This window comes from Pelophylax lessonae (assembly GCF_965119305.1).
Source record: "Pelophylax lessonae genome assembly, chromosome: 8".
In the NCBI taxonomy this organism is placed as follows: domain Eukaryota; kingdom Metazoa; phylum Chordata; class Amphibia; order Anura; family Ranidae; genus Pelophylax; species Pelophylax lessonae.
The window spans coordinates 17,560,151-17,576,292 of record NC_138775.1 but is presented as its reverse complement, the minus strand read 5'-3'; the positions used below and the strand labels follow the sequence as shown (position 1 = coordinate 17,576,292).

General features: G+C 44.7%; 1 protein-coding gene across 1 annotated transcript in view; it reads right to left on the bottom strand.

Moving 5' to 3' along the window:
- RNF123 (ring finger protein 123) overlaps positions 1-16,142 on the bottom strand; it is a 107,366-nt gene that overhangs the window by 70,886 nt on the left and 20,338 nt on the right. The window contains exons 13-20 of the mRNA XM_082265764.1: positions 14,592-14,684; positions 14,157-14,230; positions 13,812-13,929; positions 11,679-11,778; positions 11,509-11,570; positions 2,815-2,886; positions 1,047-1,167; positions 853-954 (exon numbers count right to left, since the gene is read on the bottom strand). Coding sequence (XP_082121890.1) covers positions 853-954; positions 1,047-1,167; positions 2,815-2,886; positions 11,509-11,570; positions 11,679-11,778; positions 13,812-13,929; positions 14,157-14,230; positions 14,592-14,684 — 742 coding nt within the window. The remainder of the gene's footprint in view (positions 1-852; positions 955-1,046; positions 1,168-2,814; positions 2,887-11,508; positions 11,571-11,678; positions 11,779-13,811; positions 13,930-14,156; positions 14,231-14,591; positions 14,685-16,142) is intronic.

Below are 16,142 nucleotides of genomic sequence, written 5' to 3'. Positions count from 1 at the left end.
ACGGGGGGGGGGGAACACTGGCATCTCTACATTGATTTGGGGACAATGCTGTGGGCACTCTGCATTAATTAAAAACTGAAAAAATGGCAGAACCATTACTAGACTCGGGACTGAAGAGTCTCTACATTGAAAGGGGGCACACTGGCATCTCTACATTGAAAGGGGGCACACTGGCATCTCTACATTGAAAGGTGGCACACTGGCATCTCTACATTGAAAGGGGGCACACTGGCATCTCTACATTGAAAGGGGGCACACTGGCATCTCTACATTGAAAGGGGGCACGCTGGCATCTCTACATTGAAAGGTGGCACGCTGGCATCTCTACATTGAAAGGGGGCACACTGGCATCTCTACATTGAAAGGTGGCACGCTGGCATCTCTACATTGAAAGGGGGCACACTGGCATCTCTACATTGAAAGGGGGCACACTGGCATCTCTACATTGAAAGGTGGCACACTGGCATCTCTACATTGAAAGGTGGCACACTGGCATCTCTACATTGAAAGGGGGCACACTGGCACCTCTACATTGAAAAGGGGCACGCTGGCATCTCTACATTGATTGGGGGCAATGCTGTAGTACTCTGCATTGATTGGGGGCAATGCTGTAGTACTCTGCATTGATTGGGGGCAATGCTATGGCACTCTGCATTGATTGGGGGCAATGCTGTGGGCACTCTGCATTGATTGGGGGCCACAGAAAAATGATCAAACGTTGACCGGTCCGCGGCGATAAAAAGGTTGGGGAGCACTGCGCTCAGAAATTTTTTTATTTGCTCAGCCCAGTAAAAAATTAGAGGGAACATTGTTGACCACCCTCACTTACACTCAAAGTCCCCCCCCCCTCACCTTTCAGCGTCTTCCTCAGGTGGGAAAGAAGACCCCCAAGTCTTTGCAGGTCAAAATAATCAACTTTTCCGTTGTAGAAGAGCTGCGGGGGCACATAGGCATCTGCAGACCAAATAACGGGAAGACCAAGAGTTAGACAAACCCTTCAGTGTGCGTAACATTATTACATACTAAAGACTAAAGCTCTATTTTACCTTCACTGGTGCGGGCCGAGGGGTTCCGCACATGAAATTCATCCCAACTGGCTCGTAGGGCAGTGATTAGACGGTGAAGGAAGCAAACCATGTACTCAGGGGGGCAGAGAACTGTGGGATTCTGGAAAGATAAATTCACCTACATTATATGGGACAGCTCAAAGTTTTAGTGGTTGGCACTTCTGCTTGGGTGCAACTTAAATTGATTGTAAAGTCTTGATTTAAAAAAAAATAACAAACCTATTCTACTTACCTTCTCTGTGCAATTGGTTTTGCACAGAGTGGCCTGGATCTTCCTCTTCTCTGGTTCCTCTTCGCTGCTCCTGGCTCCTCCCTCCTGACGAGTGCTCCCACAGCAAGCAGCTTGCTATGAGGGCACCTGAGCTGCAGGCAGTTCCATGTGTGCAATCAGACAGAGTTGCCATTTGGCCCCGCCCTCCCTTTCATCTGATTGGCTGACTTTGATTGACAGCTGTGGGAGCCAATGGCACCGCTCATCCAATCAGGAGGGAGAGTCCCGGACGGACGAGGGACTCGTGGACATCGTTGGATAGAGATGGGGCTCAGGTAAGTATTAGAGGGACTGAGAGGAGCTGCTGTACACAGAAGTATTTTTATCTTAATGCATAGAATGCATTAGGATAAAAAAACCTTATGTCTTTACAACTCCTAAATTTTTAGCAAAAAGAAAAAAAAAAAAACATATGTTTACTCTACTTTCTTTTTTTTCCATCGCATAGGAGACAAAAAGTCCCTCCATCTGATGATTTTTAGGGGATAGGATCTCTTGATTGAGCTATGCAGGGTCTAAAAGACCCTGCGTGTCTCCTTTGGAATCCACTGAATGTTTTGCAATGCAGATCTCATTGCAAATCATTACTTCCTGGCCGAGCTAGCCGTGGGGCAGCTAGATGCTGACCCGGAAGTGATGTCACGTGCGTCGCTTTTGCCGTCACAGCAAAGGGAGGAGAGCGGTGGAGAAGTGTGTCCGCTCTTCTTCCCCCACAGCCACTGGCAATCTCGCTTCTGGGCCCACAGATGGGCAAGTGAAGCCCGGTAAGCAGGCGGGGGGCTCCAGTACCAGGGGGGGGGGGGTGTGTGAAAGCAAATCGGGCTGCAAAGCTGCCGCCTGAATTCTTTCACCTGATGGGCAGCCACCGGGATTGTGTGCGATACCCCCCCCGATGTTGGGTCTGTACGATGTACAGATCTGCCAGGGAAAGGATTAAGTTTGACCTCAAATTATATACTTTTGGTAAATCTAAAGGAAAATTGTACAAAGTGTGGCCAGCCTTAGGCCCCTTTCACACGGGCTTTCCGATCCGATCCGCCTGTCAGTTTTTCAGGCGCACCTGATCGGATGCTCCATGCAGCCCTATGGAGCGGTGGATGTGAGCGGAGACATGTCCGCTGACACTCGCTACTATCCGATCCTGTCCATGAAATCCAGACGGATGGAAACCCTATTTTCCATCCGTCTGGAGGATCAGATCGGATCGGATGAGAATGGACAGGTGGTCCGTTCTCATCCGATCTCCCTATAGAGAACAGTGGGGATCTGACAGCTCCGTCTCCGCACACAGAGCGGAGACGGAGCGGTCATCCACCTGCTCAGCGGGGGATCAGCGGATCGATCCCCCCGCTGAGCAGAACGGACTCAGTCGGGCGCACCGCCCGTGTGAAAGAAGCCTTACTGTTTTTTACATCATCAGACAAAGACATTATAGAAAATTGTGCTCCTCCAACCTTGTTTAGGACGGTCACTCACCCCTCGGTTGCTGGCATTTTCCTGAAGAAATTTGCGGAACTTGTTGAGGAAGATGTAGCGGGATGCTTCTCCCTGCGGCAGAGACAGTGCCATGTGTGATTGGTTATATTAATATCCCCTAGTTTACACAAAGTGCCCAGTTGTATGAACACAGCTCCCTGTTATACAAAATTTAGCCACTAACACATAAAAGATACAAAAACACCTATTATCTGCATTTATGTAAAGAAAATTAAAGCCTCGGAAATGTTTTTTAGATAAAAATACACCCGGGACAGTCAGGGCTAGTACATTGGATAGCCTCTGAACTGTCCCGGGTTGCACTTACCTGTAAGAAGAAATACTTACCTTGAAAATTTCTTGTCCAGCGCTGCCATCTCAGGTGTGGGCAGCTGAAGCCAGCGCGTCCTCTTCGGTCCCGCTCGTCAGTTCCGGCGCAGGCGCGTCATCCCTGCACAACTTCTAGGCATGCCCAGAAGCTGTTTAGCAGGGAATTCCACGCCTGCACCGGAAGTGACGAGCGAGGCCGGTGCAAGCGCATTGATTCCTGGGTGCGATGACGTTCAGCTCCCAGGAGTCATCGCAAGACGGAAGTGACGGCGCTGGCCGCGGAGGGAGGAAGTGGAAGAAAGGTGAGTATATTTTCTTCAATAACAAGGTAAGTAATCAAAAAAAATAAATAAATAAATAAATAAATGAAAATCAGGACTATCCATTTCTTTTTCAGGTGACCTAGAGCAAGCGGATGGCCCAAAGTGGTTTTTAAGGCCGGAACTCCGCTTTAACTCATTGTGAACACTGGGAGTACTACAAATGCTCAAAGAAGCTGCAGCCAAGTACATAAGACGTATGCAGTACGTTCTTCTCAGCTGCTGCTCTCCTCCCCCCCTCCCCCCCCAACATGTTGCAAGCAATTCCTGGCCACCACAATGATAGCTGAGAAGTGGCTGTGTAAACAGAGCCGTATAAGTCCCCTTTCACACTTGTGCGACTTGTCCTGCGATTTGAGACTGCAAAGTCACATGACAAGTCGTACCCCATGATTTCCAATAAGTACTGTTCACATCTGTACAACTTCAAAAGTAGTCTCTGTGCTACTTTGGGACAATTTTAATGCGTTTTGGAGGTCCAAAGACATAGGCATTGCTTCAAGTCCAGTGACAATTGTGGCAAAATCCCGGCAACAAATCCGTGGTAAAATCGTGCGACTTTTAGGTCGCATAAATGTGAAAGGGGCTTTAACCACTTCAGCTCCGGAAGACTTTCCCCCTTAATGACCAGGCCATATTTTGCGATTCGGCACTGCGTTACTTTAATGGACAATTGCGCAGTCGAGCGACACTGTTCCTAAATAAAATTGATGTCCTTTTTCCCCCACAAAAAGAGCTTTCTTTTGGTGGTATTTGATTACCTGTGCGATTTTATTTTTTGCGCTATAAACAAAAAAAGAGCGATAATTCTGAAAAAAAAAAAAAAATATATATATATATATATATATATATATATATATATATATATATATATATATATATATATATTTTTCACTTTCTGCTATAATTTTTTTAAATCAAAATTTAACATTTTTAGGCCAATTTGTTTTCTGCTACATTTTTTGGTAAAAAAAAAAAAAATAGCAAAAGGCGTATTTTGATTGGTTTGCGCAAAAGTTATCGTGTCTACTAACTACAGGAAAGATACTGTATATGTCATTTTTATTGTTTTTTTTTTTAAACTAGTAATGGCGGCGATCTGAGATTTTTTGTGGGAATGCGACATTGGGGCAGACAGATCAGACCCCTAACTGACATTTTTGACACTTTTGGGGGGACCAGTGACATTACTACAGTAATCAGTGCTAAAAATATGCACTGTTACTGTAATAATGACACTGGCAGGGAAGGGGTTAACATTGTGGGTGATCAAGGGGTTAAATGTGAGCCTAGGGGAGTGACTAACTGGGGGGGGGCGTGGCTTGTGAAATGATCATAGAGACCTGTGATCCTATATAGAAGGATCATAGGTGCTCTGTGATCATTTGCAGAGAGAAGAACGGTCGGTTGTGTTTACAACAGCTGACCGCTCTTCTCTCTCAGCGGGGAACGATCGCGGGTGTCAGGAGGCAATCGGAGCCACCTGCCCCGTGCACCGGAGTCCCCGCTGACGAGGGGGGTGGCGGGGGCGTGTGCTCGCCTCCTAACTGCAGGCGCGCGACCGACGTCAAAGCTTATCTAAACAAAGTGAAGTTAGCCACTTGAAGACCAAGCCTTTTTCTGACATTCGTGGTGTTCTGGACATTTTATAGATAGGCAACTCCTATCCTCATATTGATTAGTGGTTCCAAATTAATAATAACTACTGCAGTAGGGAACGGACACAAAAAGATACACTCCGCATCTTTCCAAAATAAATGTTGTTCTGTTTTATTTGAGGCAGTTGAAGGCTTTTATACACATGATTACGTAGGTATCACGTTGATATTACAATTGTACTTTTATGGTAACAAGGGGCGTAACATAGGCAGGCTCATTCTTATCAGGACTCGAAAGAATGCAAACACGAAATGAAGATATCATTAGTGCCGTGTGCACAATGAGTGCAGTGTGAAATACATACAAAAAATACAATAATATACAAGATGTACAAATTTCCTTTACAGTTGCTTAACCGCTTGCCGCCCGCCCGCCGTCATATGACGGCGAGCGGAGCGACCATTATCCTGGGCCGCCGTCATATGACGGCGGCACTTTAAGCAGGGCTGGCGCGCGATCGCGTGCGCGCCGCCCTGCACTGCCGGTGTCGGGGTGTCCCCGGGACACCCCCCGTCACCGGCAGGGGGGAAACAGCCAATGGGCGTGGCTGTTTCCCACGTGATCGGCTGTGTTCCAATGACACAGCCGATCACAATGAAGGCGCCCACTACATGACCGCGCATGCGCGATCGGGAGCGCGCAGCGCGGTCATGTCGGTGGCACTGTGTTCCGTAGGAACACAGCTGTCACCGGCGGTAGTAAACAGTCACTGACAGTGACTGTTTACTATGTGATCGGCTGTGAATCCATTCACAGCCGATCAGAAAATGTAAACAAAGAGCAGTAACTCAGTGTTACTAGCTCTTCTCTCCTCATACAGTTTCCAGTATGAGGGGAAAAGAGCTAGAAATAGTGAGTTACTGCTCTGTACACGTCACAAAGTAAAAATCACACTAATAAATGTCCCCACACAGTCCTCACCCCCCCCCCAATGTCACCTGTCACCCAACAGTCACCTCATCAGTGCCCAGAAATTGACACCCATAACGTTCACATGTGAGCGCAGCGATCGCAGGCAGAATCACTGCGATTCTGCCCGCGATCCGGAAATCATTGCATATCACGGGACACCTGTGCGTTGCCCCTGATTTGCAATAGCACCCCAAACGCTGTGCGATGTTGCCGCCATTTCCGCCTGCCGAATCGCGGTAACATCGCGCAAACATCGCATGACGCCCAAAAAAGGTACAAGAGTTTCTTTGGAGCGTCATGCGTTGTTTGCGCGATGTTACCGCGATTCGGCAGGCGGAAATCGCAGCAACATCGCACAGCATTTGGGGTGCTATTGCAAATCACAGGCATTGCACAGGCGCCCCGCAATTTGCAATGATTTCTGGATCACGGGCAGAATCGCAGTGATTCTGACCGTGATCGCTACGCTCACATGTGAACGTAGCCTAAAGTTCACCGGTCACCAGAGACTGCCATCAGTACCGCCGTGCACCATCGCCCGTCACCTGTCACCCATCAGTGACCATCGCCCATCACCTGTCACCCCATCAATCACCGTCACCTGTCACCCCATCAGTCATCGTCACCTGTCACCCCATCAGTCATCGTCATTTGACACCCCTTCAGTGATCGTCACTTGTCACCCCATCAATCATCGTCACATGTCACCCCGTCAGTGACTGTCATCTGTCACCCCATCAATCATCGTCATCTGTCACCCCATCAATCATCATCACCTGTCACCTCATCAATCATCGTCACCTGTCACCCCATCAATCATTGTCACCTGTCACCTCATCAATCATCATCACCTGTCACCTCATCAATCATCGTCACCTGTCACCCCATCAGTCATCGTCACCTGTCACCCCGTCAGTCATCGTCACCTGTCACCCCGTCAGTCATCGTCACCTGTCACCCCGTCAGTTATCGTCACCTGTCACCCCGTCAGTCATCGTCACCTGTCACCCCGTCAGTCATCGTCACCTGTTTGCTATATACATGCAATCACTTACTGACCGCCTAACGACTATATGCGTCGGCCATTAAAAGCTAAATACTGGGGTTATGGCAGCAGATAGCCCCCATAACCCCGGTATTTTTTGAAACGGCGGGCGGTCGGCTTTCAGATAAGGGTGGTCCCAGTGGCGGATTCGCCGTGGAATTACCCTTACGGTGCAGGGGAAGAGGTGCCCCCCCCCCCTCCTGCCGCGTCCCAGACGTTTTTCCAGCTTACCGGACCCGCCGGCAGCGGGGAAAACTATCCGGTCCCGGATCCTCAGAGACAGGAAGTCGAGTGAGGGCAAGATGGCCCTCACTCAACTCTATGGTCTTGGAGGACCGGAGCTACGTCAAAAGACGTTGCCTAGCAACCGGTTTAAAGGGCCGCTTTTTTTTTTTGCTTTTTTTTTTCCCTCTTTCAACAATTTTTTTTTTTTTTTTTTTTTCTTTTTTAGTGTAGTTGTGAGGTGTGAGGTCTTTTTGACCCCAGATCTCACAATAAAGAGGACCTGTCATGCCTATTTCTATTACAAGGGATGTTTACATTCCTTGTAATAGGAATAAAAATGATCAAAACATTTTTTTTTTTAAACTGTGTAAAAATAAAAAAATAATAAATAAAATAAATAGGAAAAAAAAAAAAATTAAATCGCCCTGTCCCCGTTAGCTCGCGCGCAGAAGCAAACGCATACGCAAGTCCCGCCCACATATGTAAACGGTGTTCAAACCATACATGTGAGGTATCGCCGCGATCGTTAGAGCGAGTGCAATAATTTGAGCCCTAGACCTCCTCTGTAACTCTAAGCTAGTAACCTGCAGAAATTTTTAAAATGTTGCCTATGGGGATTTTTAAGTACCAATGTTTGGCGCCATTCTGTGAGCATGCGCAATTTTGAAGCATGACATGTTGGGTATCTAATTACTCGGCGTAACATTATCTTTTATATTATGGAAAAAAATTGGGCTATATTTACTGTTTTCTTATTTTTTAGTTCAAAAAAGTGAATTTTTTTCAAAAAAAAAAAATCGCATTTGGAAGACTGCTGCGCAAATATGGTGTGATAAAAAATATTGCAACGATCTCCATTTTATTCTCTAGGGTCTCTGCTAAAAAAAAATATATAATGTTTGGGGGTTCAAAGTAGTTTTCTAGCAAAAAAAATTATTTTAGCTTGTAAACACCAAGTGTCAAAAATAGGCCCAGTCTTAAAGTGGATAAATGGACAACTTTGTGTAAAGCGCTACTTGGATGTGAGGCCTATGTATGTGGCCAGGCTGTGAAAAAGTGTTACACATGTGGTATCGCCATACTCAGGAGGAATAGCAGAATGTATTTTGGGGTGCAAGTTTTGCTATGTACATGCGATGTGTTAGAAATATTGCATAAATGGACAGCTTTGTTTAAAAAAAATGTGTTTTCATTTTCTTTCCACATTTTCCAAAAACTTGTGGAAAAAAATGACATATTCAAAAGACTCATTATGCCTCAAAAATTATACGTTGGGCTGTTTGCTTTCCAAAATGGGGTCATTTTATGGGGGTTTCCATTGTCCTGGTGCCCCAGGGCCTTCAAAAGTGCGATAGGTTGTCAGGAAATGATATGTGTAATTTGTGCTCCTAGAATGCCGGACGCTGCTACTCGGATGTTAGGCCTCTGTATGTGGCCAGGCTGTGAAAAAGTCTCACACATGTGGTATCGCCATACTCAGGCGGAGTAGTAGAATGTGTTTTGGGGTGTAGTTGCAAGTATACATGTGCTGTGTGAGAGAAATAACCTGTTAATACGGCAATTTGTAAAAAAAAAAAAAAAAATAAAAAAAAATAAATCTTCATTTTGCAAAGCATTGTGGGAAAAAATTACAACTTCAAAAAACTCATCATGCCCCTTATTAAATACCTTGGAATGTCTACTTTCCAAAAAGGGGTCATTTGGGGGGTATTTGTACTTTCCTGACCTTTTAGTGTCTCAAGAAATGAGATAGGCCTTCAGTACATCAGGTGTGATCAAGTGTGATCAATTTTCAATGAATAGCACCATAACTTGTGGACTCTATAACTTTCACAAAGACCAAATAATATACACTTATTTGGGGTTTTTTTTACCAAAGATAAGTAGCAGTATAAATTTTGGCCAAAATTTGTGAAGAAAAATGACTAATTTGCAAAATTTTATGACAGAAACAAAGAAAAATGCGTTTTTTCACGATATTTTCAGTCTTTTTTTATTTATAGCACAAAAAATAAAAAACCCAGTATTGATCAAATACCATCAAAAGAAAGCTCTATTTGTGTGAAAAAAAGGACACAATTTTTGTATGGGTACAGTGTTGCATGACTGAGTAATTCTCAGTCAAAGTGTGAGAGCGCTAAAAGCTGAAAATCGGTCTGGGCAGGAAGGGGGTGAAAGTGCACTGTAGGCAAGTGGTTAAAAGTTAAAAATCTGTATTTTTTTTTGCTAGAAAATCAATTAGAACCCGCAAACATTATTATTTTTTTAGCAGAGAGCCTATAGAAAAAAAATGACGGTTGTTGAAATATTTGATGTTACACTGTATTTGCGCAGCGGTCTTGCAAATGCAATTTTTTGGGGGGGGGGGAAATACACTTTAACCACTTCTGGACCGCCCACCATTTATTTAGATCGGTTCTTTGATGGTAAATACCGGGTTTATGGCAGCAGCTATCTGTCATAAACCCGGTATTTTTTATTTTTACACAGCTGGTGATCCGTAACCTGATAAAAGTGGTCCCAGGGGCGGATTCGCCACCAGATCACTTTTATGGGCAGCGGGAGAAGTGCCCCCTCCCTCCTGGTCCCTTTCCCTGCTTACCGGAGCTGTTGGTAGCAGGGAAAATGATCTGATTCTGTGCACAGATGGGCAGGAAGTCGAGTGAGGACAAGATGGCCCCCACTTGACTCTATGCCCCTGGAGGACCGGCGCAAAGTCACACGTAACTTCCGCCTAACGCCCTTAAAAAGCCAAATTTTTTTTTTTTTTTAGCAAAAGTAAGACGACTTTTTTTTTTTGCTTTTAAGTGTAAATGAGACATGTGAGGTCTTTTTGACCCCAGATCTCTCATTAAAGAGGACCTGTCATGCTTATTTCTATTATAGGGGATGTTTACATTCTTTGTAATAAGAATAAAAGTGATCTTTTTTTTTTTTTTTTTTTTTTAAAAGAGACAGCGTAAAAATAAAAAAAAGTAAAATAAATAGGAAAAAAAAAAAAATTGAAAGCAGCCCATCCCTCCGAGCTTGTGCGAAGAAGCGAATGCATATGCAAGTCGTGCCCACATATGTAAACGGTGTTCAAACTACAAATGGGGGGGGGGGACAAGTCTCTAAACAAGTCTCTTCAAAGTCACGGGGCGACTTTCTAGTCGCGGTAGTGTGAACCGGCTCGAAAAGATACAAGGGATTATTGTTTACAAACACTAATCAGACATGATCAGCATGTACTTGGTTTCATTCATCTGCAGATAAAAGGATGAGCTTACATCTGCATATGATGTCAAGGTTAAGACATCCGGTCAAATACGTTTTTTTTTTTTTTTCTAGTAAAAAATAATTCCTATTTCAAGCCATCATTAGCGCTAAGTTTATCCTAATCAGCCATAATTAACTCTTTCTTCCCTTTTCCCTTTAAAAAAGGAGAAGTACAGCCAAAGCTTGTTTGGCTGTACTTCTCCTGTGGATCACAGGAGTGCAGTTCGTTCGCTTAAGCCCGCTGTCAGCTGATGTCACAGAGGTAGTAGTCCAGGCTCGGGCAAGATTGCGATAGAGTCGGAATCAACCCACATGCCTGGAATGGCACCTGGCTCAGCCTCTCAGTGAGCTGCTGAGAGCCTGAGCTGGCTGCTCCCACCCCCTCCACAGCCCAGCGCACCAGCAAACGCGGTGCGGCAGAGTAGAGAGTGGTGACTGACAGTCGCCAGCTCTCTGCTCAGGGAGCCCTAAGAACAGAGCGATCGACGGTGTTAGATTGGTTCTCAGTGTTCGAGTCGGTGGGAGACAGATGCAGCATCCACCTTGGTAAGTATGGGTGAGGGGAAAAAAAAAAAAAAAAAAGAGCCATACTTCTCTTTTACCATTATTTTCCTGCTGATTTTTTTTTTCCCTTTCTATTTTTAACCATTAATAATCTTTTTTCCCCATTTGTATTATTTTGTTTATTTTTTTATTTTATTTATTTTTTTTTTTTAAGAGTTGCATTGTGCACGAATTAAAAAAAATCTATTGCATTTTTTGAAATACATTTGTAATTCTTTGTACCAGAATTATAATTTTAATGTCATTTTAAATAGGATAAATTATAGAATAAAATATATACTTTATATTACAGTAATATTATATATTTTTTTAACATCAGCTCCACCCAAAGTGTGATATACTATATATGCAATAGGAATGAGCTCTAGGGAGCCCACTTACCCCTCCCTTGTCCTTGTTGTTGAGCAAAAGCTTTAAAATCTGAACCTGCAGCTCTTCCACCACTGAAATATAAGACAAAAATATTGAAATGAATCCAAGGTCATTCTTCCCCAAAATACCCAGGTCCTCCCTGGACCTATACAAATTACTAGAAGTCACATGACCATTACCTTCAATGCGTTTCTTAAGTCGCATACAACCACGCTCATACGCCCTCCTCCGGAGCCGCTCCTCTCCGCTCTCCTCCATGGGGTCTTTTATTTCTTTTCCCTGAAAATATGTTATAGCTATATAAAATGTACAATAATAATAGAGTGTGACTGTGGGGTAGGGGACATTAGAGAGTAAGCTCCTCTGGTACAGAGACTAATTTGGCTGGCCCAGTGTTCTCTGAACAACACTGCAGTATATGTCAGAGCTATATAAATGTAGAATAATAACAATAATAATAGTATGTGACTGTGGTGGGGACATAGAGAGTAAGCTTCTCTGGTACAGAGACTGGTGTGACTGGCTAAGTGTTCTCTGTACAGCACTGCGGTATATGTCAGAGCTATACAAATGTATAATAATAATAATAGTGTGACTGTGGTGGGGACATTAGAGAGTAAGCTCCTCTGGTACAGAGACTGATGTGACTGGCTCAGTGTTCTCTGTACAGCACTGCAGTATATGTCAGGGCTATATAAATGTAGAATATTAATAACAGTGTGTGAATAGCAGGGAAATTAAAGTGTAAGTTCCTCTGCTACAGAGACTGATATACTGCCGTGCTGTACAGAGAACACTGAGCCAGTCACATCAGTCTCTGTATCAGAGGAGCTTACAATCTAATTTCCCCGCTATTCACACACTATTATTATTATTCTACATTTATATAGCTCTGACATATACTGCAGTGCTGTACAGAGAACACTGACCCAGTCACATGTCAGAGCTATATAAATGTAGAATAATAATAATAGTGTGTGAATAGCAGGGACATTAGAGTGTAAGCTCCTCTGATACAGAGACTGATGTGATTGGCTCAGTGTTCTCTGTACAGCACTGCAGTATATGTCAGAGCTATATAAATGTATAATAATAATAATAATAATAATAATAATAATAATAATAATAATAATAATAATAGTGTGTGATTGCAGGGGGGGGGGGGGATTAAAGTGTAAGCTCCTCTGGTACAGAGACTAATGTGACTGGCTCAGTGTTCTCTGTACAGCACTGCGGTATACGTCAGAGCTATATAAATGTATAATAATAATAATATAGTGTGTGACTGTGGGGGAACATTAGAGTGTAAGCTCCTCTGGTACAGAGACTGATGTGACTGGCCCAGTGTTCTCTGTACAACACTGCAGTATATGTCAGAGCTATATAAATGTAGAATAATAACAATAATAATAGTATGTGACTGTGGGGGGACATTAGAGTGTAAGCTTCTCTGGTACAGAGACTGATGTGACTGGCTCAGTGTTCTCTGTACAGCACTGCGGTATATGTCAGAGCTATACAAATGTATAATAATAATAATAATAGTGTGACTGTGGTGGGGACATTATACCAGAGGAGCTTACTCTCTAATGTCCCCACCACAGTCACACTATTATTATTATTATACATTTATATAGCTCTGACATATACCGCAGTGCTGTACAGAGAACACTGACCCAGTCACATGTCAGAGCTATATAAATGTAGAATAATAATAATAGTGTGTGAATAGCAGGGACATTAGAGTGTAAGCTCCTCTGATACAGAGACTAATGTGACTGGCTCAGTGTTCTCTGTACAGCACTGCAGTATATGTCAGAGCTATATAAATGTATAATAATAATAATAATAATAATAATAATAATAGTGTGTGATTGCAGGGGGGGGATTAAAGTGTAAGCTCCTCTGGTACAGAGACTAATGTGACTGGCTCAGTGTTTTCTGTACAGTACTGTGGTATATGTCAGAACTATATAAATGTATAATAATAATAATAATAATAATAGTGTGTGACTGTGGGGGAACATTAGAGTGTAAGCTCCTCTGATACAGAGACTGATGTGACTGGCTCAGTGATCTCTGTACAGCACTACGGTATATGTCAGAGCTATAAAAATGTATAATAATAATAATAATAATAGTGTGTGATTGCAGGGGGGGGCATTAGAGTGTAAGCTCCTCTGGTACAGAGACCAATGTGACTGGCTAAGTGTTCTCTGTACAGCGCTGTGGAATATGTCAGAGATTTTTAAACGTATAAAATACATAAATGAGGAGACACCAGTGATATTGATCTGTAGTCTCAGGGTCACCTCTTTGTTGAACCGGTTCGGCCACCACGTAGTTGGGATCAGCTCCTGCAGACCGGCCTCCTCTACCCGCAATGGACTCTTAATGAAGAAGAATACTACCGACCGCAGGACATCGAATCTACAATATGCAGAGTTAAGGATGGAGTTCTGTCATGTCTATAGTACTGACCACTATAAAGGGCTGTTTTTAGGGGAGTTACAAGAGTATCCATTAAAACCAACAGAGATATTAGAGAAGAATGAGGGGGACATTGATAGCAGCACTCTGCTCTGGATCACACACAGCACGCTGTGGGACTCTCATGTCTGTATGGAGGACTCATGAATAATGAGTGTGAAGGATACAGAACATTGCTGAGCAGGTACTTCCGAGACTTCTCGTGTCTCAGGATGGCGATTGTCAGACGTAAGTAGTGAATCTGTAAGAAAAAAAAAAACAACATTCATCAATATAAAAAAGCACTTACTATATCCAAAATCTAATCAGCTCTCCTGATTTTCATTTTTATAGTGCTACCAGATGTCAAGTCACTCGAATCTGTGAATAAAAGGCAAGTAATGCAACATTTCCAGATCTCACCCCAGGCCATGTTTTCTGGATATCCCCACTCACTCTGCAAAGGCATACCTGAGCTTACCTGTGGCACTGAGCTGTTGGGGGAGATTGAGGATAGTTTGGGGAAACAGTGATATAAAGTAGCTACCTAAAAAAACAAAAGGCAGGAGGAATACATTTCAAGGACCACCCTACCAACGCCTAAATGGGCAGCAGACACTGACCTGCAGCCCCAGATCGGGGACGATCGGAGAGAAGCGATACGCTCGGAGGAGAGACATCATTAGCTGCTTCAGGCACTCGTGGACCTCGTAGTCCTGGTGAGATAAAAAAGATAAAGATTAATGAGGATGCCCAGCACTCATTCCTCACTGGAGGTGGCTGTCACTGACCCCCAGCACTTCCACATATTTCTCACTGGAGGGGGCTGTTACCCACCCCCATCACTTCCACACATTTCTCACTAAAGGGGGCTGCTACTTACCCTCATCACTTCCACACACACTAGAAGAAGCTCTCACTCACCTCCAGCACACTTTCCATCATTCCACTCTGGAGAGGTCTTTCATTCAACTCCAGCACTTTCACTTGTTCCTCACTAGAGGAAGTGCTCAATCACATCCAGCACTTCCACTCCTAGCTCACTAGAGGGAGCTCTCACTCATCTGCAGCACTTCCACCCATTTCGCACTAGAGGGAGCGCTCTCTCACTTTTACCACTTCCTCTCATTCCTTATAGGGAAGGGTTTCTCAACCGGGGTTCCACTGCAATCTACCCATCAGTCACAGGCAGCTGAGGGATAGATCACATTCCCTCTGCTGACACATACAGAGCTAGGCAGGGAAGTGGCTGAGAAAAGTGCTAGCTGTGGCGCACTTTTCCCCACCAGCCCTCCTCCTCCTTTCCTGTCTATCCATGCATGTATGCGACATCACTTGGTATGGACAGGAGGGGCAGGCAGAAAACAGCGCATGACAAGAGGACTGATCACAGCTGCTTCCCTACTGCTCTGCATAGGAAGGAAACTGATACTGTAATGTGCCCTGTGTAATGCACCCCATAATATACCCTGCCCTCATGCAGTGTGCCCTGTTCTCATGTAATGTGCCCTGTTCCCACGTAACGTGCCCTGCTCTCATGTAATGTGCCCTGTTCCCCCGTAACGTGCCCTGCTCTTATGCAACGAGCCCTGTTCCCATGTAACATGCCCTGCTCTCATGTAGTGTCATGTAAGCTGTAATGTGATCACAGCTGCTTCCCTACTGCTCTGCATAGGAAGGAAACAGATACTGTAATGTGCCCTGTGTAATGCACCCCATAATATACCCTGCCCTCATGCAGTGTGCCCTGTTCCCATGTAACGTGCCCTGTTCCCCCGTAACGTGCCCTGCTCTTATGTAACGTGCCCTGCTCTCATGTAACGTGCCCTGCTCCCACGTAACGTGCCCTGCTCTCATGTAACGTGCCCTGCTCCCACGTAACGTGCCCTGCTCCCACGTAACGTGCCCTGCTCCCACGTAACGTGCCCTGCTCCCACGTAACGTGCCCTGCTCCCACGTAACGTGCCCTGCTCCCACGTAACGTGCCCTGCTCCCACGTAACGTGCCCTGCTCCCACGTAACGTGCCCTGCTCCCACGTAACGTGCCCTGCTCCCACGTAACGTGCCCTGTTCCCACGTAACGTGCCCTGTTCCCACGTAACGTGCCCTGTTCCCACGTAAAGTGCCCTGCTCTCATGTAATGTGCCCTGCTCCTACATAACATGCCCTGCCCT